At 36.9% G+C, this 24,648-nt stretch overlaps 1 protein-coding gene across 8 annotated transcripts in view; it reads right to left on the bottom strand.

Moving 5' to 3' along the window:
* cadpsa (calcium dependent secretion activator a) overlaps positions 1–24,648 on the bottom strand; it is a 145,166-nt gene that overhangs the window by 103,806 nt on the left and 16,712 nt on the right. For all 8 annotated transcript variants that reach the window (XM_088915247.1, XM_088915244.1, XM_088915242.1 and 5 more), the window contains exons 2-3: positions 19,448–19,561; positions 15,207–15,539 (exon numbers count right to left, since the gene is read on the bottom strand). In XM_088915247.1, coding sequence (XP_088771373.1) covers positions 15,207–15,539; positions 19,448–19,561 — 447 coding nt within the window. The remainder of the gene's footprint in view (positions 1–15,206; positions 15,540–19,447; positions 19,562–24,648) is intronic.

Below are 24,648 nucleotides of genomic sequence, written 5' to 3' on the forward strand. Positions count from 1 at the left end.
TAATGATTACAGTAAAGAAGGCATGCCACTGAGCACACTGCAGTATCATGTGGTGGTAAAATTTAATAGAAGTGTTAGTTTCATCTACTTAGACAACGGAAAGATGTCAATGAGTGAGCACAGTGGAGACAAGGATGAGGATGAACAGGCACTACCGGTGATGGAAGAGGAGGTATTGGGATATACTGGCGTAAGACTGGGGCAGGGTGGTTCAGAAAGAAATAGGCAAGAACAACTGTTTTAAAATAGGTACATGCAGCTATGGGGAGTCAATTGAGGGGCTGAAGTAACAGAATGGAAAGAGGGAAATGGAGTAGAGAAAAGAGCAGGTAAGAGGCAGAATCCTGAATAAGCTGGAAAAGGGGAAAAAAGTGTTGGGAGGGGGTTACCATATTCCAGGAAGAAGAGCACCAGGACCTGAACTAGAAGTTGTAGAGAGCGGTTAGTGAGAAAGGGGAGGGTTGTGTGGATATTGCTGAGGGAGAAGCAACATGAGAGGTACAAATTAGAAGTGTAATGGGAATAGGAGAGTGAAGAGCCAAGAATAACAAAAAGATTATGGGAAGAGGAGGAGGGGGAGAGGGTAATGGAGCCAAAAGGAATAGAGAAGGAGCAGTCAGTAGAAGAGGAAGAGATGAAATGGAGGTCAGACCTAGAGAGATTCACTTTGGGATAATGGTATCCAGGTCAAAATAGCTGATATGCATTAACATGAGAGAAGACGAGGGTATAAGGAAATGGAAAGATATAAGAATTAGCTGCATGGAAGCTTGTTATGAAATGCCATGAGAGGAGAACAGAGGTCCAAGATGTGGGTATAGAGAAAAAACATCAAGGGATCCAGCACAGAACCCTTGGGAGACAGCAGTAGAGAGTGAGGTGCAGAGAGTTTTTAGATTTTAGGTTTTAGAGAGGAAGTAGAAACGAGAGACATAGCTCTCAAGAGAAGGGGGGTCGAGGAGGGAATTTTTATAATAAAAAATGGAGAGGGAAAACAGCCAGAGAGAAGAATGGCATTGAGGAAGAAGATATAAGGAAAGAGATCTGGGGCAGCAGCTGTCACGATTATAGTTCCCCCTCCTTAAGGGTGCTCCAGCCCTTTCACTAGACTTTATTCTCTGCACCTGTTCCCTATTCCCAGCCCACCTTAAAAGCCAGGCGCTGACGCTCATCCGGGCTCTGCATCTGATTTCCATATCATGCGAGTCCGGGACCTGGAAGCGCCTGGTCCCGTTAAGGTTTTACCTCTGTTCCCGTTCCTGTTCCCCGTCCGCCGGTTCCGACCCGGCCTTCGTGGTTTTTATCTTGTTCTGATGGATCTCCTGGTTTTGGACTTACCCTTGCGTTTTGGATTATCCCTAAGGACTACTCTCTCGGATTGTTCGCCTCGGCCACACCTTCCCCGTGCACCAGCGCACCTTGGACACGCCCCCCTGTCTTCAGCCCCGTATTCCTGCATGACGTTTCCCTAGTGTTCCCCCACTCCGTCGGACTGTGTCGTCCGCATAGGGTCCGGAAAGAACTGTTCGTTACAGCAGCCTGGAAAAGGTGTGTGGATAGAGGGTCCTGAATGCAGGTGTTTGGTTCATAGGCCCAGGGCAAAGAGGAGATGTCCACTGTAGAGAGAGGGGGGTTTGAATGTTGAGACAAAAGGTAGGAAAGAGAAGACCCAGGAGGGTAGGGGGTGAAAATGGGGTGAAATCAGTGAATAACTTGTGGATGACAGCTATTGTGAGCAAGAAGAAGGAAGGAAAATCATCTGAGCGAGAGGCAAGAGGAGGGTTTAAAAAGTAAAGAAGAGATCCCAAAGAGGTGTTAGAAGATTGGACACTATTTATGAAGTATTTTACAAAAGAAATCTGATTGATGAATGTCATTCAGAAACACAAAGGTTTTGAACCCATAAGCTTCTTGTTACAAAACCAAAGGTATACCCACTTCACCACCATATAGGCTCTTTAACCTCTAAGAGACAGTACAAGGCCCGGGAAATCAGCTAGATTTACTGTATATTCCTTGGAGCTTTTCTTCAATACTTTGTTTAAAACTTTTAACACACAGTAATGAGAGTATTCTTCCTTTCATAGGACAGGGGAAATAAAAGAGCTTAAAATCACTTAATTGGTAAAGAATTCTGCTATATATGAACACCAATCAAAACTTCTTACTCATTTTTTAATACAAATTGGTAGAACCAGAAATAATAATTTCCATTATGATAAAAGCAACAGTACTTGCAGAGGATATCTTTACCTTTTACATTGTTACCTGTACATACAGAAACTGCTGTTGTGTTTGGGATTTAACATTCTTTCACATGATAGCTTTTTTTTCAAGACACAATTGAAAACACTGGAATTAATTTCCTTATTATCATTTTTTATCCATATCCATTCTATATAAGTTTGCTGTTGTAGAACATTTTTAGTTCATCTTGTTGCCTGGGTTCAAATTGTTCTAATTAGTGGCTTGTAGTGATAACTGTAAACAGCCTATAATCATTATTGTATGGGAAGCACTGGGAAACTTGACAGCTGTTTTTCTGGACTGGGACATTATAAGCGGGAGTCAGCCTACTGATCATAAGAATATAAGAAAGTGGACAGTACTGCTTTGGCAAATAAAGCATATCTGTTTCTACCAGCTGCAAGAGATTGTTTAATGGAAATGTACTGTAATTGAACTGAGGGTGAATTATGGGATTTATATTACTGTACTGTATCCTTACAGCAATATATCTATTTGGTTTATTCCACTCAATGAGTTACACGAATAGGACCAAATCAATTTAGTACATTGAAGTACTGTAATTCAAGAAACACTACATTGCTTAAAACCAAACCCCAATGCAACATGAAATTACTTTGCCTTTGAATTTGAAAGCATATCTCAGTGTGTTATTATATACCTGTTCTTTTTAAATGAAGTCATGGGATTACACACATGTAGTATGAACATGAGAATGAGTGTTACATCTGAGGTTTAAATAAAAAAAACAACATTTTTGTTGAAAAATATAGTCCCATCACAGAATCTTAGCAGCAATATCTATTCCAGAATAAATCCAGTTCATATCTCACAGCTGTGTCAGTGAAGCTGGAATTCACATTAAGCTGTCAATAACCTGACACACAAGAAACCTTTCAATCTGACCTCTGTTCCCATCTGTGTCCTTGTCTCTCACTACAGAGCTGAAGGATTCAATGGACCGACTGCCCCTCTCCCAGGATCCATTTTAATGTTGACCCAATGTAGTTCAACAGAAGCAGGTACAACATTCATGTTCTTTCTGTATTTCCTAGTAGGCTGCAAATTAAATGCCAAAAGTAGTATCTTAACCTACATTTTTGCTATTTTTTAATTTTAGTTTCTGTCTTGTTAATCTTATGTGTAAAGAACAATAAAAATAAATAACAAAATATAGATATAAAATTACAATTATTGTGCTTTCCTTAAGCTATTTACAGTACCACTTTGTCAATCCCTAACTAATCAGATCAAAAAAGTGCTTATGGACTAAATTGAATGAGTAAATACAGTATATTATCAATACTGAAGCAAAATGAAACTGTAAAACATCATTAGCTCAATGAATGCTTTTTACAGAGAAAATCTTTTACTTTCTCACTTACAGAAACTGATATCATATTTGGGAAATTACGTTATTTCACATGATAGCTTTTTTTCAAGACACAATTGAAAGTATTCTTTTGAATAACAAAATGCTGGGCTCTAGTCATGTGATATCATAAATATACTGTTGTATTATCATTTGGTACTTGAGTTGAGTTAAAACTGCCAAAACAAGCTGATTAAAAATGAAAACATTATTTCAATTAACAGAAGAATAGCAAAAGATACGACCATGCCCCGCTTCAATAAGAAAGAGTATACAGTAGTTGCTATCAGCATGATTAAGGGATGCCTGTCTGAGACAGAAACTGCCTAGGGAACAAGATGTCAATACACAGATTAGCCCCGAAAAGCCAAGAAACAGGCCCTGAGAGGCACGGGCCACATCCTGGAAAGAAAAGGATCATCATATTGGAACAGGACCAGCATGTCTATCTGTATAATGATTTTCAGACTGCAGCCTTTAGCACATGAGATTCCACCAAGCAACAGCCTGCATATTAGCAAAATGACTTTCCCATTCAGGCCATTGTTTATCAAGGGATGAACATTCACTACTAAGGAATTAAATTGCTACCCTCTGTAGGGGCAGAAGATCTGCTATAGTGGCAGAGAGAGAGGTGGGGTATTTTACTCACCAAAAAATACTGTTTTGACCTCGATGGACCTGATGGAAAAGAATGTGTCTGGGGCATCATGGTGAGTGTTGCTCAAACCAAGAGACGGGGCAGTGAAAGTTTGGTCATGTAAGTAGGATCTTCTTAAATACAAGAAAACAAGACATGACTTTGGTGCAGATTGAGGGCAAATTTACCCTTCGAGGGTAAACTGATGATTTTCCATTCCTGCAAGCCCCTCCAGATGTGTTCATTTTCCAGTAGGTTAAAACAAGACCATGCAGTGCTTGGGTTGCAATGGCATGGAGTTCTGAAAACAATAGAAAGGTCTTGTCTTGGCCAGCTTTTGTAGAACATCCCTAGAATCCACTCACGAATGCCAAAAGCAGTAGACTTAAGAGACAACACACAATCAGACACCCTTCACCAGCTGTCAGAGGTTTCACAGGAAGAAATGCATAATATTCCAAAGCTGTCATTCCAAAGGCTCATCAGAAGTAGGCAGCAACTCTGGAAGAACTATGTTAATACTAAAGGAAGTTACATCCATTACTTACTTTGAAATCTGTCCATTCTCCCAGCATGTCCTTTCTAATGTTGAAAATGTATCAAAATGCTATGTATTTGTTCAAATGTTCTGTGATTTTGTTTGATATTTATGTTGCAAAGAGAGCAGTTGGAGAATAATGATTAAGGCTCTAGAGCTGAGCTGCAAGGGTTGGAAGGTCAAATCCCAGAAGTGACACTGCTGTTGTGTCCTTGAGCAAGGTCCTTTATATGCATTACTCTAGTAAAATGCCCTGTTATGCAAACGGGGTACTCACATGGTCATCATTATAAATTAAAATGTGTTCGTCGTTGACTTACCTGGCTAAATTAAGGTTCACAATATATGACTAAAATCCATTAGACTTGATATGTTGAACTTTTGTGCTTCAGTATAGTTCAGTGGTGGTATTCGGACTGGAAATATTTTCAATAATAATTGAAATTGAACTAATTGAATTTCTCCATTCTGATCCATTGAATAACAATGATAGAAAATAGTAAAAGCAGAACCAATATGTTGTAATAGAAACCATCAAATATTATTACAGGTTATTTACAACGTCTTTCTTATGATTTATGTCATATTCAGTTCTCAATGAGTGCAAGTATTATTCTCTAATGTTTTAAAAATAAAAGCAAGCAGAGTTTAAACAGCTCATGCAAACCATGCATTTTATTTCACTGAAGCACATCACATTCCATAAAGAATACATCAGCTGTAGGTGGTAGAATGCCAAGAACCTTCCTAGCAGTGATGCAAATGAAGTTCTTTAAATGGGACCTGGAGAGGTCAGAAGTACTTCACATCACTAACAATCTTAAATGACTGACTCATTCAGCTAGAATTGAAATATGCAGCTGAGTCAATGAGACATAATGAATTTGGTTAAGACAGACAGGCTGGGTATGGTAAAAGCCAAAGAAAAAAGCATTCAAACAGAAACATACTTTTTAATACATTAAATATGGGTCACACAAGCCAAAAATAAAAGAAATAAAAGCGGTAGGTGCACAACTACGAACAGAAGCAGCCAAGCAGAACATAAGAACAGCAGCAAGCAAGATACCATTTTAAAGGAAGAAGTAATAGGTTTATTTCATGCTGAAAAAAAGAAGAAAGAGAACACAACGTTTCGGCCGTGGAGCCTTCAGGTGTTCACCTGAAGAAGGCTCCACGGCCGAAACGTTGTGTTCTCTTTCTTCTTTTTTTCAGCATGGAATAAACCTATCACTTGTTCCTTTGCAGCCTACGCATGCTGACGCAGCTACCCACCTAAAAGTTACCATTTTGCCCATCTGTGTCATTTGGCTTCTAGTTGTTAAATTATATGAGAATTTCATGCGGTCATTTCTTGAAAGAAGCCAGGGATATAGACTTCAACAACATGGCTGAGCGGCTTATTCCAGACTCTAGTTTAAAATGTACTTCCCATGTATCCTCTAATTAGTGTTACACTGTTGATTCTGTTCACTGGGCTGACTTTGTCAGTGCCTTTGAGGATTTTTAATACTTGAATCAGGTCCTCCTGTACCTTCCTCTCTTCAAGAAGGTGAGTGCTTAGGCTGAAGTTCAGAGCAGAAGCTGTAGAGACTTCAAGATGTCAGTGGAAGCGTGATGAAGATCGCTGCCGTCTATTCAGATCACCACATCAATGCACACTGCTTCAACAGAGCAGTTGCTGTGTAATTTTGCTTCTTTGCTTTACAAAATATTGAAATACATATTTCTGAATTTTATTTTTTTTCTATTTGGTAAGGTGTCTCTGCAAGAATTATAATTCTACTTTCATATTTCTTTCGCTGCAGAACAATGAACTGGGGAGGGGGAGCAGAGGGACACTATCATTGATTTGGGCATTTCCAGGGGGTGTTTGTGCATACTGTGTTATTAAGAAATTGCACCAATCTGATATATGAATTCATCCTGATTGAAAAATCTGTTAAGGAACTGGGGTCAAGTTTGATTACTTGGCATGTTTGCATTTCTAAAAAAGCTCACTGTTAATTTTCACTATTTTCAGGGGGTTAATATGCCCTAGAAAAAAGTCGTTTTAACTAAGAAAGAGGTCTATTATCAGTCCCAAAGCAGTACTCTACAGCTTGATTTAAATATTTTATTAAATTAAAACTGCAAATATATTGCCAGAGATTAAGGAGTGTGTTTATTTGTGAAAGTCTTTAAACAGTCATCCAAATGGGGATCTCCTACACTAAAAAAATTCAACACTTGTTCTTGAAAAGCGGTGAAACTTTCTCACTTGTTTTGTAGTTTCAAAGAATAATTACATATGTATTTCATTCTTACTACAATGCATTACCATACCATTATCTCACCAGTGAAAACTTACATTTGGGCATCTTGTAGATTTTACATAAAATTTGTACTATATACAGTATATATAATATATATAAAATCTTAGTTTTGAAAAGAGCATTCTAGTTATTAACATCTTTACAAATATTTGATTAAACGTAAGAGAACTTCACCTTATCAAAAGTATACCCAAATTAATGGTCCTGTTTTTTCTGCTTTTGTGTGCTTGTAAACCATTGAAAGCCATTTTAGATAATGTTCACAAATGAATTATTAATAACAACAGTAATTGTCTTTTTACAGGGGGTTGTAGATTATCAGCTAATAACACAATGTAGTCCACACATGGAGAGAATAAGGGTTTTATAATATGCCACACAGATCTATTAAGGATGTACAGTATGTGAGGGAACTTAGTTCTGACAAAGAGGCTTCACTATCTAGAAAAATCAAGGCACACTTGTGTGCCAATACAAGTCTCATAAGGTGGCTAGGGTTTCTGAGGCATGTTGTATCCTACACCATGTAACAATAGATTGAAGATTTCTGGAGGGGTCGATTGGCACTGGTGTGGAAGGCCCTGAGGAAGAAGACCCCCCTTAAAAAAGCTTACAGGACTCTTAACAGAATGTAACAGACAATTCACATGTATTTTTGTTGATGTATTTGCAAGCATATTCATCCTAAATGCATATAGATTAATATAATGAGTGTTTATTACCTATTTCTAACGATGCTGAATTTATTCAACACAGTGGTCCAGCTAAGCTGAGTGAAACATGAAAAGGGGTGTTTACTGGCTCATGTTTTCCCTTAACAAATTCCTGTAACATAGGTGGTGACAAAGGCTGTGATGAATGTGACCTGCTTTTTATTAACAAGCAGAAAATACTATTTTCAAAGCATTGCTGAACAGGGTTGATTGGTGAATTCTGCCTGAAACTCTTGCACTAAAGATGCTACTAAAGCAGTAAATGGAATATTACGGTTAATGTTAGGTACAGTACGCAATGTTAGTCTTTGAGAATGTCACCTTACAACTTTCTATTTTTCATATTTAAACCCAAAATGCTGTATAATGACTATCCCTTATGGTTTATTGCAGCAGAAGATACAGACCTTCAGCAAACCACTGTAACTGAAAAGGTGAAAATTCTAACATATTCGTAATGCTGTTAAGATAACAGGAAGTCAGTACATGACATTTTTATTAAAAGAAACAACACATCCATGTGTCACAGCTTCGCACCAGGTACTGTAAAATGATCTGATGGAATTGCACCATGAAATTGATAGGAATTTTGCAGGACTATGTAGCAGAGCAGGATTTTCAGCAAAGCTAGAAGCTGAATGGCAGGCTGCTTCTGTTCTATTTTTAGTCAGCTAGTGCACTCTATCTGATGGGCCCAGACTCAGCCTCCTGCAGCCCAGGAGGCTTCATTCAGCAGCACAGGGCAGCCATCTGGCAACTGCAGTCCACAAGTCCTGGGGAGACTGTGCTGTGTGCCGTGTCATGAAATGCAAGGATCTTACCTTGACAAAGCACACACCATTCTATCACATAGTATTTTATTCCTCACTGGATTTCACAGAATTCCAAAATGTAGGATCCACTTGTTTGAATAAAGTCACAGTTTTACAGCACACTTTTTTAGGGGGAATCAAGGTATTCAATATAAATTGGAGAGCACTCTAGATATGCAATATGTATCATAAAATCAAGATAAAATTGAACAAGCCTGTATTTTTTCAGTCAAAGGCAGTGGGCATTGTTTCTATAAAATGTGCTGAAAATGCGAGATGCAAGAAAACAGAAATCTATCTCTTTTCTTAAGTCTTGTATAAATGTATAAATCCCTAGATGATATTTTTATAGCAGTAGTACATGAGTTAACTTAATTCACTAGCTAATCGTAACTGACAAACAGTCATTTTCTTGAACTGCAGGCCACACCCTACATGAACGTGAGCATGCATAGTGCAAAGTACTCCACATTAATTAATTCAGCCTCTCTGTCAGCATGAGAAGTTTATTTTTGTCAATACTTAGGAGGCCTCAGATGTTGGAGAACGTAATATAATAATCTACTACTTTACAGTCATAGATAATTCCTCTTAAAAAGAAAATGTCTGTGATGGTAAATATTTATGACTGCCAGCAGCAACACCTTGGGTGTTGTTAAGGTACTTAACATCAAATCAAAAGATTCCTTTGACAAACTGTTGTCCTTGTGTTTATATGCTACTGTATGTCAGAAAATGCTTCAGGCTCCATGATATTGCTTATACTGTATATTGCAGTATGAAAACACTAGAGCCTTCTGGTTTTCATTCCAATGAAGTGAGGGAGACCTGAAATCAAACGTCCTCCAGTCCTTTGACTGTACTGTCTATGCCAACTTAAAGCTGTGACTGTTATGGCTGCAGCTGGTCTCAATTAACATTATTCAATTTCCCTTACACACCCCTTCCTTCACTATTTAAACCCTCAGTTCACCCTGTAACATTGCTTGGTATTAGGATCTCTTCTGCCTCCTGAGCCCACCTTGACTCTTTCTTCTAAGTACCTTTTTACCTTGTCTGGACTCCCTCAATGTCAACTCTTTGGTTTTGGATTTCTCTACTCTTGCCTCGCCTTCCCTATATATGATTTGTTTGCCTCTCTTCTTGCCTATTACCTGGACTTGACCCTGCCTGGAATAACTGACCTCTTTGTCTCGTCACCTGCCTTGGATATCTCAGCTACCGGACTTTGCCTGGAGACCTGCACAGGGTTTGGAATTTACTCTGTGCTTCCAGAAACACCGACTTTTAATAGCAACACTTGTACTTTCTCATTTTTCATCTATGCATTTTTTTTGGATCATGATGAGTGAAAGTAAGACTTCCAGGAAAGACAGGCTTTTTAAATTAATGTAATCAAAGTGCTTCTTGGATGTTTTTGTGATGTACATACTGTACCAGTAAGCACTGACCTCCTGTGAGATTAGTAGTGGAATTTAAGGTTCTCCAGTGTAATTATAATCACATTTAAGATTATAGGTTTGCATTATCTTATTTAGCTGATACTTTTATTTGAAAAAACATTTGTCCTCATTAATCAGCTTGCTCCGGTAAAATGCATAGCTGTAATTCGCTTTTTTTTTTTTAAGTGAAAGTCCCCCACAGAATTTTGGTCCATAACCTTCCATTTGAGTCCACTGCCCTGACCAGGACTCTACAGTGCTCTTATGTATGTAATACTTGAGTATTGTTCAACTCTTTATCTGGGATCGTGTGATTAAGGGCTTTCTATTCTGCTGAAGACCGGGCTCTACACAGTGGGCAATAGAATCTTTTCCTTCTGCAGAAGACCAGGCTCTTAAGTAGTCTTATGTGTAGAACTCACTGCCCACATGTCATAGAGACAGAAACCGTTGGCATTTTTAAGATTCATTTATAGATCTAGATTTTTTCTTCCCCACTTTCAACATATAATTTGCTCTTTAGATTTTCTGGGTCAATTTGCTCTGCTTCTTTTTATTTACTACATGGATGATGCAGTATGTGCTTTGAGTTTCCGTAAGGTTACTCAGATTAAATTGTTGTAATAAACATTGGTCCTGCCAGCCAGTAGTACCCAAAGCTATTTTCCTTCCTTGGTCAAGTTTAACAAATGATCACCACCTCCTTCTACGGAAATAGAGGTCATGGTGTGAAATGCGTTTTGATTGCTTGCTTAAGAAAAAAAGCACGATAAAATATGTAACCCATTAACAATCTCATGTGCCCGCTCCTCAGATGTATCAAAGCACTCAGCAGTAGGTGTCAAATTTTCACAAGAAATATTGATAAGCTTTCACTAGTGGATACATTATTGTACTAAATTTAATTTATTTTCCACACTGGAGTAGCAGATATACTTTAAATTTAATTCCGTAAATACTGATTACAATACCTACACGTAATGTATTCAGAGAGAAAACAGCTGATGCTGGGAAATACTGAAATTGTTTACAAAGCCGACATAAAGGAAGAGCAGATAAATGGCTGATTTTTCTGGCAAACATGAAACAGCCTTCAGGAACAAGCTCACCTTTGGGTGTCGAAAGCAAGTGAAAACAGCAGAGTATATTTAGCAGTGAAATCACAAGACAGGAGTGGCTATGAATTCTAAATGCCTTTTGAGAACGTCTGTGGATTGGTACTGTATGTATTCGGTGGATAGTTTTGAGAAATGGCGCAACCATCTACCACATACACAAACTTCCTCTAAAAAATTAATCCAAGACTTGTTATTTGTGCTATCTGTATCATTTCAAAGTGTCTTTCATTTACATTATCAACACAGCACTTAAAGACACTGCAATGATAGAGTTTAGACTGACGAAATGCCAGGGTACAGCATTCTGAGAGGCTGGGTGCTGTAGGAACCTTCCTCCCTAACAGTGACACCAGCCTAGAGCTAGTACCAAAAAACACCACATGGATCAGGTGGGGCACTAAAACAGCATGAATGTACTCGGATTTATTATATTGTAAAGATGTATAATGGGGCAAAGCTATCAGCCGTGGGTTCAGGACTGAGCGTCTCTAAGTCAGAATCCACTATAAAAAAAAAGAAAATCCCCCTAAAAGTGTTGTGGGTAATTCTCTGGTCTCATGACTGAGAACTGTGAACCTGTTGTACCCTGACTTACCCCAATTACTCTAGTCCACCCAGCTGTGTAAATGTGGATGAGCATTGTTGAAGGTAATCCCTCTAATGGACTGTCCTGCTTAACACAACAGATGCCAGGATAAGCTCTGGCCTGATGAACCGATATGGCATGGAAATTGCCTAGGTATGTACAGTATAATGCACTTTTTGTCTCTACTGTAAGTGCACTATTGTTCACACAGAACAAATGAGAATATGGAATGAGAAACATATGAAAATAACAAAAGGTGCTTTTAGTTTTCACCAGCCAAAATTGTTGTTTTATACAAATAAATACTGTACATATAAATATATACTTCAGTAATATAATCTAATTTGCACCCAATGAATATAAATAATAAAAAAAGTAGTAGAATCACTTGCATTGGTTGTGTTTAGACTGATTATTTTTACACAGTGAAAAATGTGTACTCCATTGTACAGTTACTTGCTTCACACTCACAATGCACAACACCTGTCAGGAGGCAACCCAGGGTCTGGCAGAGTGAAGGCTGAGCAATTTTATTACACAAGCCAGTTCTCTTAGAAAGAACAAAGCAAGAAAAGGAAAACAGTGCTGTTCCATCATACAGCTGAGCTAACAAGGTAATAAATCAATGCATGGTTTGCCTTGTTTGACCAGCCCTGATGTCACAGAGACTCCACCAATTACAAAAGTCTAGACAGCGTTATTTACCTCTTAATACCTTCTATCACTATAAGACCTTAATGGGATTGGTCTTTTCTTTTTGCTATCTGCACTTTCACCTGGAATGGTCTCAGGTACTAATAATAGGTTCTAAGTTCATATTCTAAAAGTTTCTGTGGTACATTGTCATGGCCTTTGACTGCTGGTGGCATGGTGGCACCATAGGTGTGTGTTTCTCTGTGTGTGTGCCCCAGACTGGGGGCCAGTCCAGGTTGGACTCTGCATAGGCAGAGCTCTGGCTTCCCCTTGACCCTGAATTGGATGAAACAGTTAGAAAATGGATGGATAGATGTCCACATTGGGATGTAATGTCAACAGCCTCAAATCACAGCAGTTGTACAGAAGAGAGAATAAGAAGGGTTCTAATACAAAATACCGGGCCTTGTCAAATACTGTTTTGTATTTCTTAAGAAACAAAATTAATTCATTAGTCATTTAGCTATTACTAAGAATATTCCAGAATGCCAAGTCTTAAAGCTTCTCTTTTCAATTTACCAATATTCCCAAAGCATGTTTCTTTGAGCCCAGTAATTAAACTTATTGAACAGAAACAAGAAATCAACAGTAGGTGCCATAGTGTCCTGAATAGCAGAATGCACTTTTGGGGTATCCACTCACAAGAAAACAGTCCTCTGCCAGAATTCTGCACTAGGGTCCTTGCATTGATCAGAAAATATTTATTTTGGTCAATAACTCTCAAGTGAAAAGTAGAGCTTTGCATATCTTTTCCCCTCCCACCAGCATTTTCAAGAAATTAGTAATTTCATACTGTAACAAAAAGTAAGTGATGTTACAGCAATAGTAATGGGAAGTAGATCAATTTTAGAGTAATCCTGTCAGTGCAAAACCTAGAAACAATGTGATTTGTACAAAACAGGTTATTTCATATTTTTGATTTGTATTTAAATTTTAAGCAGCATTCCAGACTTTTTATTACCAACAGCTACAATATAACATCTGTGTTTAAAACTGTTTTTATTATTAATAATAATTGCACTTATAACACGTCTTCAGTGCTGATCATAAAAGACCATTGCAGTCATCTTTAGTATTGGAAGTAAAATCTTTGTCACTTGCTAAAGCAAATATAGAAAGTGTTAGCTTTCCAAGTTTTTTCTTCCTTACTGGAGTTTGATTTACATACAAAATATTTAAACACAAATGTGAAAATCACCTACAGAATTATAAAAACCTTTATTCAAAATTAATGTAAACAATGAGGAATTTACCAAATAGAGAAGGATTATTTTGATGATTGAGTTAGATTTGATTAGGTGTTTCAATTCTAAGCAATAATGCACATTGTAATTAAGGATAAGTATAATTCAGTAGCAAAATCATCTTTTTTATTTCCCCATTTTTGGAAACTGAGATTGGTTGTTTGAGCTTTTCAGGTACAGTGAATAACTACCTCTCCCTACATTTATTCTCAATAAACTGAAACAAGGGATTGATGTACTATACATACGCACTCCAAAAAGACAATGCTCTTATCTTTAAGAAGAAATATATGTTCCTTAGCAACAGCTACAATATGCTTTAAATTATATTTAGAAATATTTTGTGCAGGCCTTCAACATGCAGTTTTCCATACCCCTGCTTTCTGTGCTGATAGCTAAAAATGGGTGATCTAACCTCACAGCAAATAGGAACAGACACTGAATTTGGAAACAGACAATTCAGATGGGATTCTGTGTCTCTTAGGACAATTGTTGCTTTCAAAGTAGGCCATGAAACACTCACACAAATCCAGATTTTTCATTTACTATCCAGTTGTGGGGCAATTGTGTGTGGGGGCAAAAGCACGTCAAGTGCATTATTACTGCTTTGAACAATGGCTATACAGTACTTTTATGTTTGAAAATTACATCATAAAAAATAGTACTTAATTTTGAGCTATGAATTTTAGAAGTGCTATAACATACATAGTATGGACATAAAGAATTTTATAATGTATTATAAAATACACTTTAACTGGTGTAATTGTTTTGGATGTATTTTTTTTAAATACTTCTTTTGCAATTCTTATTTATTAGCATCTTATGTGTATGACTGAGCAGAATTTTCTGTGGTTGCTTTGGTTATGATGTAGCAGTTAATGTTGCTACTTAATACCCAGTTAGATAGAATTAAGCTCATACAAGTGCTTAATATTTCCAGAGAAATTAAGTCATTTTTGAACAACTCTAGGGATACCAAGGGCAGGCACAGGAAATTCACATGCAAGCAGAACCTCATTTTATTAATGTACTAAATGATGGGAAAATGTAATGTCTTTTGGCCCTGTCTCCTCTTGTGCTCAGAATATTAAGCATCAGCAAGGTCCTCAAAGAACATATTAATAGAATGCTTTGCATTCACTGAGAGCTGCAAAGGACTAAAAATCTGTAATCTAAAAATGTTACAATGAAATTTAAGAAGAATGAATCTGACAGATGCCCTGTGACAGCATTAAATGTCATATTCCACTGCATTATCCTCTCATAAATATAACTTCTTCTGCTTGATTTTTTTTGCCCAATATTGCAACTCTAAGAGATGTATGTGTAAGTCTCTTAAGGCTTCTGGGTAAAGGACACCAAGACAACTTTCAGCAATGGCTTACTGGCTAGAAAGCGTGATGTTCATCACTGTTTGTAATGCCATTTGCTAAGAATTCAAAACCACAGAGCTGCAGCAGGTGAAAAGGACATACAAGGTCCTTACCTGACAGGCATTGTACAGCAACTGGTGTTCAAATTTCTTTATTCCTAGGATCTGCTGAAACATCTCGTACAGCTGCTCTTTGCTGAGGATGAGCTCGGAGGCAGCGCTTGCTGTCATCCTGGCCTGCTGCTTGCGAGGGTCTTCCTCACCCCGGTAGATGGCATCAAACTTGGCCATCCAGGAGCTCAGCACAGTCTCCTTACTGAGGCCGTCGATCTCGGGCAAGCTGCGCACCCTCTTCTCAATGTGCTTCTTGAAAACTTCCCTCGAGTCGTTGGCAGAAAAGCCTCCACTTTGGACCATCCGAGCCACCCGGTCACTCTTGAGAAACACCTGTATTTTAAAAAAAGGAGACTTTTTAAATTGGGAACGGCCAGTTGGTATTTTGTGATGTCTGCCCTTTTGGAATTACCAGTCCTTAATCTTCTCAGATTTTCTGAATAGCAAGTTTGCAGGCGAGTGTGGCCCCAGAGAACCAGGAGATTTGTAGGTGTTCATTCAAGTTGAGCTCTTCATGATCTTATCAAGTTCATTACTCAATTGATTAGACCAGACCATCTCTGTGCCTTGTAATTACCCGTGATTGTTGTTACAACTTTTTCGGTATAGTTAATACCACTTTATTCTCAACAAACTGAAACAAGGGACTGATGTATAAGCAAACACAGCTTCATTACAGCTTTTACAAAACCTTCAGGAGCTAGAGCTTTAAATGTAGCAAAATGAATTAAACTGGGATTGGGAAGATAATGAGATCTTCCCAATCTGCAGACACCAGCTCCTGCTCTAGCTGTCTTAAATTCTGCCCATCCCTGCAGCATTTGGCCTGCTGTATATTACCATTTGGTGAATCCCTCTAACAATTAGTTAATGACATTCTCAAACTCCACCTAGTAAACCTGCAACCTGAATCATGGTCAATTCTATGAAAATAATGTTAGCATGAATTTTTAGTGTCCAGCTGGATGAGTTCAGCATCTTCTTTACCATCCTTTTGGTCTATATATAACTTCCTACATTCTCTCTTAAAACATAAAAACACATTCCAAATAGTGATGTTTGTGATCCTGAAGACACTTTTTTTATTTCAACTGTACAGCCTAGATAGTGGATGTTTATAATGTTCTGAATTAAATAAAACAATGAGGAACACCAGCTCACAATGTTCTTCTTACAGTAGAAGAGGCAAACAAGGAAACACTCCCTATGAAAGCTGTTGATTCTAACCACTTGGAAATTTAAACAGTTCTAATGTAGTGAGACCTTTGATTTCACAGTCACCAAGAAATATTTTAAATTGTTTTAATTTCAACAGTGCTTGAATATTTTTATCTGCATAAAATTAACAATCTTAATGTGTTTCTACACAGAAACATGTGAGGTAGAATCCTTTCACCTGACTGCTTGTATTAATAAAGACATTTTTAAAGCACTTTTAATTTAAGAATTTCAAAGTGCTTTATATATACAAGGAGATATATATCAGGACAGACCAAGGACAGTACAGTGTCCTTGGTCAGCATACTGGGTCATTAGCTTTGGAAATTCCTGTCCCAGAGGGAATACTGCCACCTACTGGTCCACAAAACCACTTACAGTGGCAACTTGACCAAGCCCAACCTTGCTTAGCTGAAGACTGAAAGAAATCAGTCTAGAAGATGGTCATACTACAATACTTCTTTCAAATGGCTAACAAACATTTAAAAAAATAGATGTTTTTTTAATTTCTTTTATCTATGAAAGACAAATGTGTTTTCTAGTGGCTTATCTAATGATTCAGCACACAAAAAAGACTGACACCTTTTACTTACATGAGAACTAAGATGGACAAATGGACAAGTCCAGCTAAAATTGTGAAGCTTGCCAACAGCATTAAGCATTTTTCAAACAAAACGACAATGGAGAACATAAAATATTGACTGTGAAACTCTATAGCTTCTTTTCTTCCTCAGAGCAATTTCCTACATCACCACAACACAGTCTTGTTATGTAACGATTTCATTTCCATTCACCTACACTTTCTTTTTGTAAAAAGTCTCCTTTCAAACGGTTTTATTTCTGTTGAGTGATGGAGCTCTGGATCGCTGACTGTTTCAGATTTTGGCAACTTTGCCTCAGAAACCTCCTTTTCTTTGCAGTGACACATATAGCTAAAGAAAACAATCTATGTCAATTAAATTCATGTATAAACACAAACTACCGTGGGAAACTGGAACTGAAGGTTTTGGTTTTATTTGACAGGAGAAGAATGAAGATATTACTGAATATAGTGGATGACTATATTGTTCATATTCTGCCAGCTTTTAAGGTTACTAAAAGATTTACTTCAGCAACATTAGTTTAGTGAATTCATTTTTGTTTCAGTGAATCACACTTCTGTCCTCCTTCTGGTTTCTTTCCATCTACAGGGCAGTTCTTGATGCCTACATTGTTGTGCACATTCTGACTGATGTTTGATTGGTTAATTGGACTGTAAGGGATTAGACGATTGTGAGACAGTTGTTTTTACCCTACTGGTGATGTGTTGTACTAATCCTGCTCAGTATAAGAGGAACTGCAGGTTCAGACAGTGGGTGTCTGTGCTTGGCTGAGGAGCCAATGGTGCAGAGGAGCCAATGGTGCAAAGCTGCCATCTGTGGGATTATGACTCAATGCCTCTAAATCAGAATCCCCACTGAAAGGGTGAGCAAATAAGGAATAAGTGCAAAAAGAACTCAGTTTAGTGGATGACTTTCAGCTGGATGGCAGGAGACTCACAGTTTTACGTTTAATAATACTTTGAAGTCACCAATCTAAGGACTTAAATCTCCACAATATCTAAATATAGAAAAGGGGCGTTAGTCTTATTTTATATCTGGGGCTAATTTTCTTGAAATGTCACTTCTGTGTACATCTCATGTATCAATACTGGTACATAGTGAAAAGACCACTTGAATGGAGATGGAACTGGTAGAGCCTAATTCACAATATATCAATACATCAAAAGGTAAGAAGGGAAGGAAAATCATAGTAAGTAAGGGTGCCAAGTTCATTTAAATTTCTGTATAATTTGTTTAATAGTTTCCTTTTTATGTCCAATTCATATTAAAGTCTCTAAAGCCTCTCACTGTAGAGAATATTAAGCCCGAGATAAACACTCGGTCATTTCATCCTGTTCTCCTAGATTTTACATGATGCACGTATAATTCTCATAACCCAAAATGAACCCAGAGAGAACTGAATGTTTAATATTAACTGGGGAAAACAGTCTTGTAAAAGGAGTAGATTTAATATTTATTCCGGTTTACAGCAAAGAGTTCATCATTACTGCGCTTGTGTGTTGTGAGTGCTAATATAGTTATGCATACTAGACCTACTAAGCTAGCAAATGGTACTGTAATTATAACAAATGTTCTGTATGTGTTTTTTAGCATCTATGTACTGCAGATGGAAATCACATTTGTTAAGTAAAACAACAAATATGGTATATTAAAAAGTCATAATCAAGCAGCTTTGTTTGATAAACGCAAAGCCCTACAGCGGGTGGTGAAAACTGCCCAGTCCATCAATAGGATGCTCTCCCATCCATCCAGGACATTTATTACAGACGGAGCTAGAGGAAAGCTCTAAGCATTATCAAAGACCCCACACACCCTAGCTACCGACCATTTGACCCTCTACATTCTGGAAAACGGTACCGGAGCATTCGGGCCCAGACTACCAGACTCGGAGACAGTGTTTACCTTGGCACTATCAAACTATTGAACCCAGTCTCTCTCACCTATGATTTGAACCCTTACAGAGCCTTCTCTCTTTATCAAAACTCATACACACATTGAAATCAACCTCTGCCTCACATGTCACATGTCCCCATAATTTTGTATCCTTTATTTAATTCTGTTGACATATGATTTTGCACAACTAATGTTGTTTTGCACATTGCCTGTTGTCTCTGTCTTTCTTTTCTTGTACAATTGTATTGTAGTTTTTTATACTACTTACGGTCTGAGAGGTACAGTAGCTAAATAGCATTTCGTTATACCATATACCTGTGTATGAGTATAATGACAATAAACCTGAACTTGAAATAAACTTGAACTTGATTTAAACTATTTAGGATACAAATTGAATGTGTTTTAAAACTTTGCCCCTTTTTTGAAAATGTCAGTTTTTGCCACAAACGTTGTTTGCCACAACCTTTGAAAAAGCACACAAAACATAGAGGTTGAGGGGTCATGTTAACTGTGAAATTAAACATTTACCTCATAATAGCTCTGGACAGCATTGATGAAAGCTTCGTCTGCCACAATCTGAGTCTCTCCATTTAGAAATGCCTGGAATCGATCTTTCACTGTCTGAAGCTGTTGTTTGCTTATCTGGAAAAAGGAAAGAACACAGGAGACAAAACTACATTAATGCTGTGTGTGCACCTCTTTAGGATAGATCTGTTACAGCATTTTTTTTCAGAAGTCTTCATTGTTTTACAGTCATTTCTATTTTGCATGCATTCAGACACTACCTTGACTGAGTCTGTTAGTATGAGAAACAGGAATGCTAAAAAACATATATTTCCATGAGCCCAAATGTGATGTAAAGAGGTGACTCTCTGATGATACAAGACTTGGATTTTTCTTTGAGGCAAAAGTTAGTCTGCAATTATACAAGAAAAACATTGCTGAAAAATGATCCAAACTATTACTGTATATTAGCCACTAATATGTGTTTGTTTCCTAGAACAGCCTTCTTGCCGGTTATTGGAGTTTTTTCATTTGCATTGTTGACTCAGCTATCACCCACCACTGTTCAGTTACGACATAAAAAATAAAGGCAGGACATTTGATTTTAAGTCAATAAATATCAGACTTTTTCCATATTCTCCTTAATGGAGTTAATAAAAAAATGAATATTTAATGTAAGAAATAAATGTCACAGTTGAAATGGTTCTTTGGGTGAAAAATGAAAACCCTTTGTTCTTAAAGCACAGCCAGTGCCCTTCAAAATGAATAATGTTCCCCCAAATGTCCAGAGTACATTAACACTATCTCATACATTTTTAAAACATTTTGGGGTTGGACTCAGTGCTTAAAACCCTTTGTAAAGTAAAAAAAAAAAATTTCCCTAGAACCCATTCTTTTCCTTTGACTTTGCTACTACGCAAATAATTAACATTTCACAAGTATAATGTTCATATTTGATTTAGGAATTGTTAATTACATGTTATACAATACTATTTTGCCAGCTCTTTTAATGATGTAAATTAACATTAGACTATTTCAGCTCATGATCTTGAGTTTTTGCCAGCTTTAAAATAGGCTTTGTATTCTTGGTCTATAATATCAGAGACTTTTGCTTAGTATTAAATAATACACCACTGGAAACTTACTAAGTATTTTTTTTTGCATTTTAATGAGATAGTGGTGCGTTTAAATGAGAAACGTATTGCATTTATACAAGATAGTATTGCATTTTAATTAAAAACTTATTGTGTTTATACGAGATAGTATTGCATTGATATGTGATAATATTGTTTAAACAAGAAACTTGTAGCATTTATATGAGAAAGTATTGCGTTTAAAAAATAAACGTTTTGCCTTTATGTGAGATAACATTATGTTAAACACGATAGTTAATTTGTGAACAATATTGTCTACCGTATTAATATATATTTTTTATGCATTTTATACAAAATAATATTGTCCCATGTAAAGAAGCATTGGCTTTAACATCAGAAGAAGACCATTACTACAGAAGCTTATTAGGGCCACTGCAAAACATATTTTTTTCTCTGTGGTGCTAATAAGCTTCCATAAATACCAAACAGCTATCAGTTGCTTAAAACTAACCCAAATTTTAGAAAAAAATATAGACTTGACTGCTACAGGAGGAAAGTCATGTTTTGTTTCATGATAAAGATTCAATACTGACAATCAGACATGCTGCAGGTCTTTATTAATCCCCAAGCAGGGCTCTAAACACAAAATCTATGTTGTCCTGCAACAATTGCTACAGTATCACAAAAGTTAAACCTAACTTTGGTTTGGACTCTAGCTCTCGGTCTGGTTCAGGGGTCTGCAAACAGGATGTTGGATCCTGGGTGTCTTCTAACTGAGCTCTGAATGACTTTATTACAACAATCAGGTTCTTAATTAGTATACGTTATTGCAGTGCCACACATTATTGTGGACATTCACAGATGAATAGATTTACATCCTTACAGATATCCTTATGAATGCAATATTGTGTATTTAACAAAATGCTCAGCTTTCCGTGCTAAATAATATCTGAATTCTTTTGTGTTTTGCAGTATCTGTTGTTTTTAGTTGGAACCATGTACTGTACAATGAGATAGATCTGAATCACACCAGCATAGTGCTAGTGAAAAGATGTCCTTTTGAAGGTACGCTGTTGCATGAATTCAGCAGTTACACAATATACTATGAAGTGGTCCCTGAACTTATGCCTGTTAACACATGAGCTGCCATACCTCTGTCTATGTTTTCATACTGTGCCTAAAGCAGCATTTTGGCATTCATTTGTAGAGGATATTAGTAACTTAACTGTAGACAAGTTTTTTTTTTATTTGCAACATAAGATGGGTGTCATATGGCGATTATGTGAGTTTTGAGATTTTAGATTTATAAAAATCCGTTAAGATTTATGCTATAAAACAACATAAGATAATCTTTAATTAATACATGTGAAAAATATATAGCATAGGAACTAATTGCTTTATGCTTTTTGCCGATAGTATTTTTAGTCTTAAAATCCTTTATTGCCAAAGTATATATACACTATTTTTTCTTTTTTTAGACAATTATAAGCTAATGTATGTTGAGCTACTGTATATTGTGTATTACAGGTGTGCAAACTGTGTTTGTTGTATTTATGCAAATTGTGTTTTCAAATTTATTTTATAGAAACTGCTCCTAGAGATGATTCAGGCACTTTACAGATATTGTAACATTATTCAATTAAATCTAATTAGTGAGAAGAAAAAAATGCTGAGGGAAGTGCAATTGACTTTTGTTTAATTATTCACATTTGTGGTACACTGATTTCCAATATCTACTGCAAATTGAAGTGAAAAGGGTAGGGAGAGAGATCAAAACAAACATTATTTATTGTTTTCGCAAAGAACCCGTTGATAAACATGAAAATATTGTAAAAGCTCAAACAAAGCCAAACCATTGTCATAGCCTTTCATTAAAATTCAGCTGGAAATTAGGTAATGAAAAAGGATATGAAAATGCATGTTCCTAGCATTTAAAACAGACATTGTAGTACTAGAAACACAGATTAAATAAAATGACTCAATTTGGTACAATGCATTAAGCTCAGTGGTAAAGACACATTGTAAAGTGAAGAAAAAAAGCATTATACTGTAACTATTCATGATGCCATAAATGATAGAAACACTGCTTTGTTTTCACTGTCTGTATAAAGTGAATCTAAAATTCCATGTTCCCTCTAGTGCTCCTACACTGGCTCAAAAAAGCTACAGACCCTCAGGTTTGACTCAGCAATTGATTTAAAAATTAACCCTTATTTCTGAGTGCAACAACTGTGCAAAAGGCTTTTTCACTCACAGAGCTGCTAAAAGAAAGCCATGCACCTCATCCACAGACAAGAAGACAATCTCTGTTTTCGTCAAAGGCTGCACTGTGTGAAATGTTAAATAATAGAATGCCTGTGAGAGGTGTTTCCCAGGTGACACAATATGGTTAAAATAACAAATAATCCAGGATTATCTCAAAGTGTCAACCCGCCTGCCTTGCACACATTACAAAACTGGTACAATGCTTGAAAGTACAGTAACATTCCCTCAGCTAGAAAGCCAGGCACAGGCTTCTTACTTCCTCAGTGGAAATCTGCCACCAGGTCCTGGGTTTGTAACTTTTTGCAATGTTTGTACAGTAATTAGTCTAATTCCTTGGTCACTTTGGAACTATTGGTGAACATTGCCTAACGGGTGAATTTCATTAAAATGAGTCATTACAGCATGATGAAAAAATGTAAGAATTAGACTTCAAACATGCTTCATAAACGTGGTGGGCTAAATACTGTTCTTTCCCTTCATAATTCACCTCTTTGTCCAGAAGTGAACTTCAGTGAAACCCCTTTACTCTTTACATAAGAGCAAGTTTAAGAAGTGGAGATGCTCTTGTAGGTTTGTTATCTGGCAATCTAACCATTTTTAAAAGATCCTTGGATCATTTAGCCACTATGCCATCAAACAAGTCACAAAAGCCTTATGGTCTCTTCGCATTTGTAACCTTTCTAATGTGTTACAAGGATATTCAGAAGCAGCAAACACCTCTGATGCAGATACTGGGAATTGTTAAGAATGAGAAGCTCAAGCTGAGAAAATGCCACGCAAGAGCTCTTTCTGTTTTCTGACTGTAACATGCTAATTTCCCTAAGTTCTTCTGAAGTCAGACTGAGCTACTCACAGCCCAAGAGCTGTTAAAAAAGGTCCTTTGCTTTTACTGCTCTGGAGCTTCCTGAACAGGTGTGGCAATATCCTGCCAGCGGTGTCTCAATGATACACTTTACAGTACTGTGCACAGGAGCCTTCGAATAACAGTTCAGTGTGTTATGAGAGAAAAGCCGAATAATGGGTTGCTGCTTCCTTTGCTGCTGTCTAGTATTTGCTGATGTCACCTTGCCTAGAAAGTCTTTTTTATGAAACTCTGGTGACCAATGAGTCATCTGTATCATCCTTGTCTTTATTATTATTGCTACTGTACTTCTACAACCACATAGACTTTTGTTGCCTGTACAGTACTTTACTTTTGAAGAAGCTTTATAGTAAATAATGAACTGAAATACACAAATACACTTAAAATGTGCACTTTTTTTCTTCTCGTGCTCTTCTCTTTTAATGGACAAGATTGAACACCACAAGCTTCTTAGCACTGCCTGCCGGTCAGAGTAATCCAGTGAAGAAGTGAAAACAGAATATACTGTTACAGTACTGTACTGTATATAGAGAGAGTACTAGCCTTTTATTTACAATTCTCCCCAATTAACTTTATTTTAATTACTAACATCTCTATTAAGACAGAGCCTTATAAGACAGTGGAGGTCCTATATATTAATTTCATGCATTCAAAGCATAACAAGTGAAGAGTCTCTTCCTAACACCTGAAACCTGATATCAGAAAAATATAATCTGAGACCAGTCAGATGGGAAGTTACTCTAAAAGTAAAAATACTAAAAACCAAATACAGTATATTCAAAGTATGGGAAGTATGCGAGTTACAGGAGGTATGGTAAGTTATTGTTTGTTCACGTTTTTTTAATGCGTGAACTCTTCATATTTTACACCAAGCATGTGTTAAGCATGAGTGCTCGTTTAATTTTAAACTAGACTAACACAATGTCAAAACAAGTCATAATTACTTTAAAAAGGGAATCCAATGACTAACATGTCTATACTGAGATTGATAATATACACAATAG

The sequence above is a fragment of the Atractosteus spatula genome, chromosome 5 (genome assembly GCF_055471065.1).
Source record: "Atractosteus spatula isolate fAtrSpa1 chromosome 5, fAtrSpa1.hap1, whole genome shotgun sequence".
NCBI lineage: Eukaryota > Metazoa > Chordata > Actinopteri > Semionotiformes > Lepisosteidae > Atractosteus > Atractosteus spatula.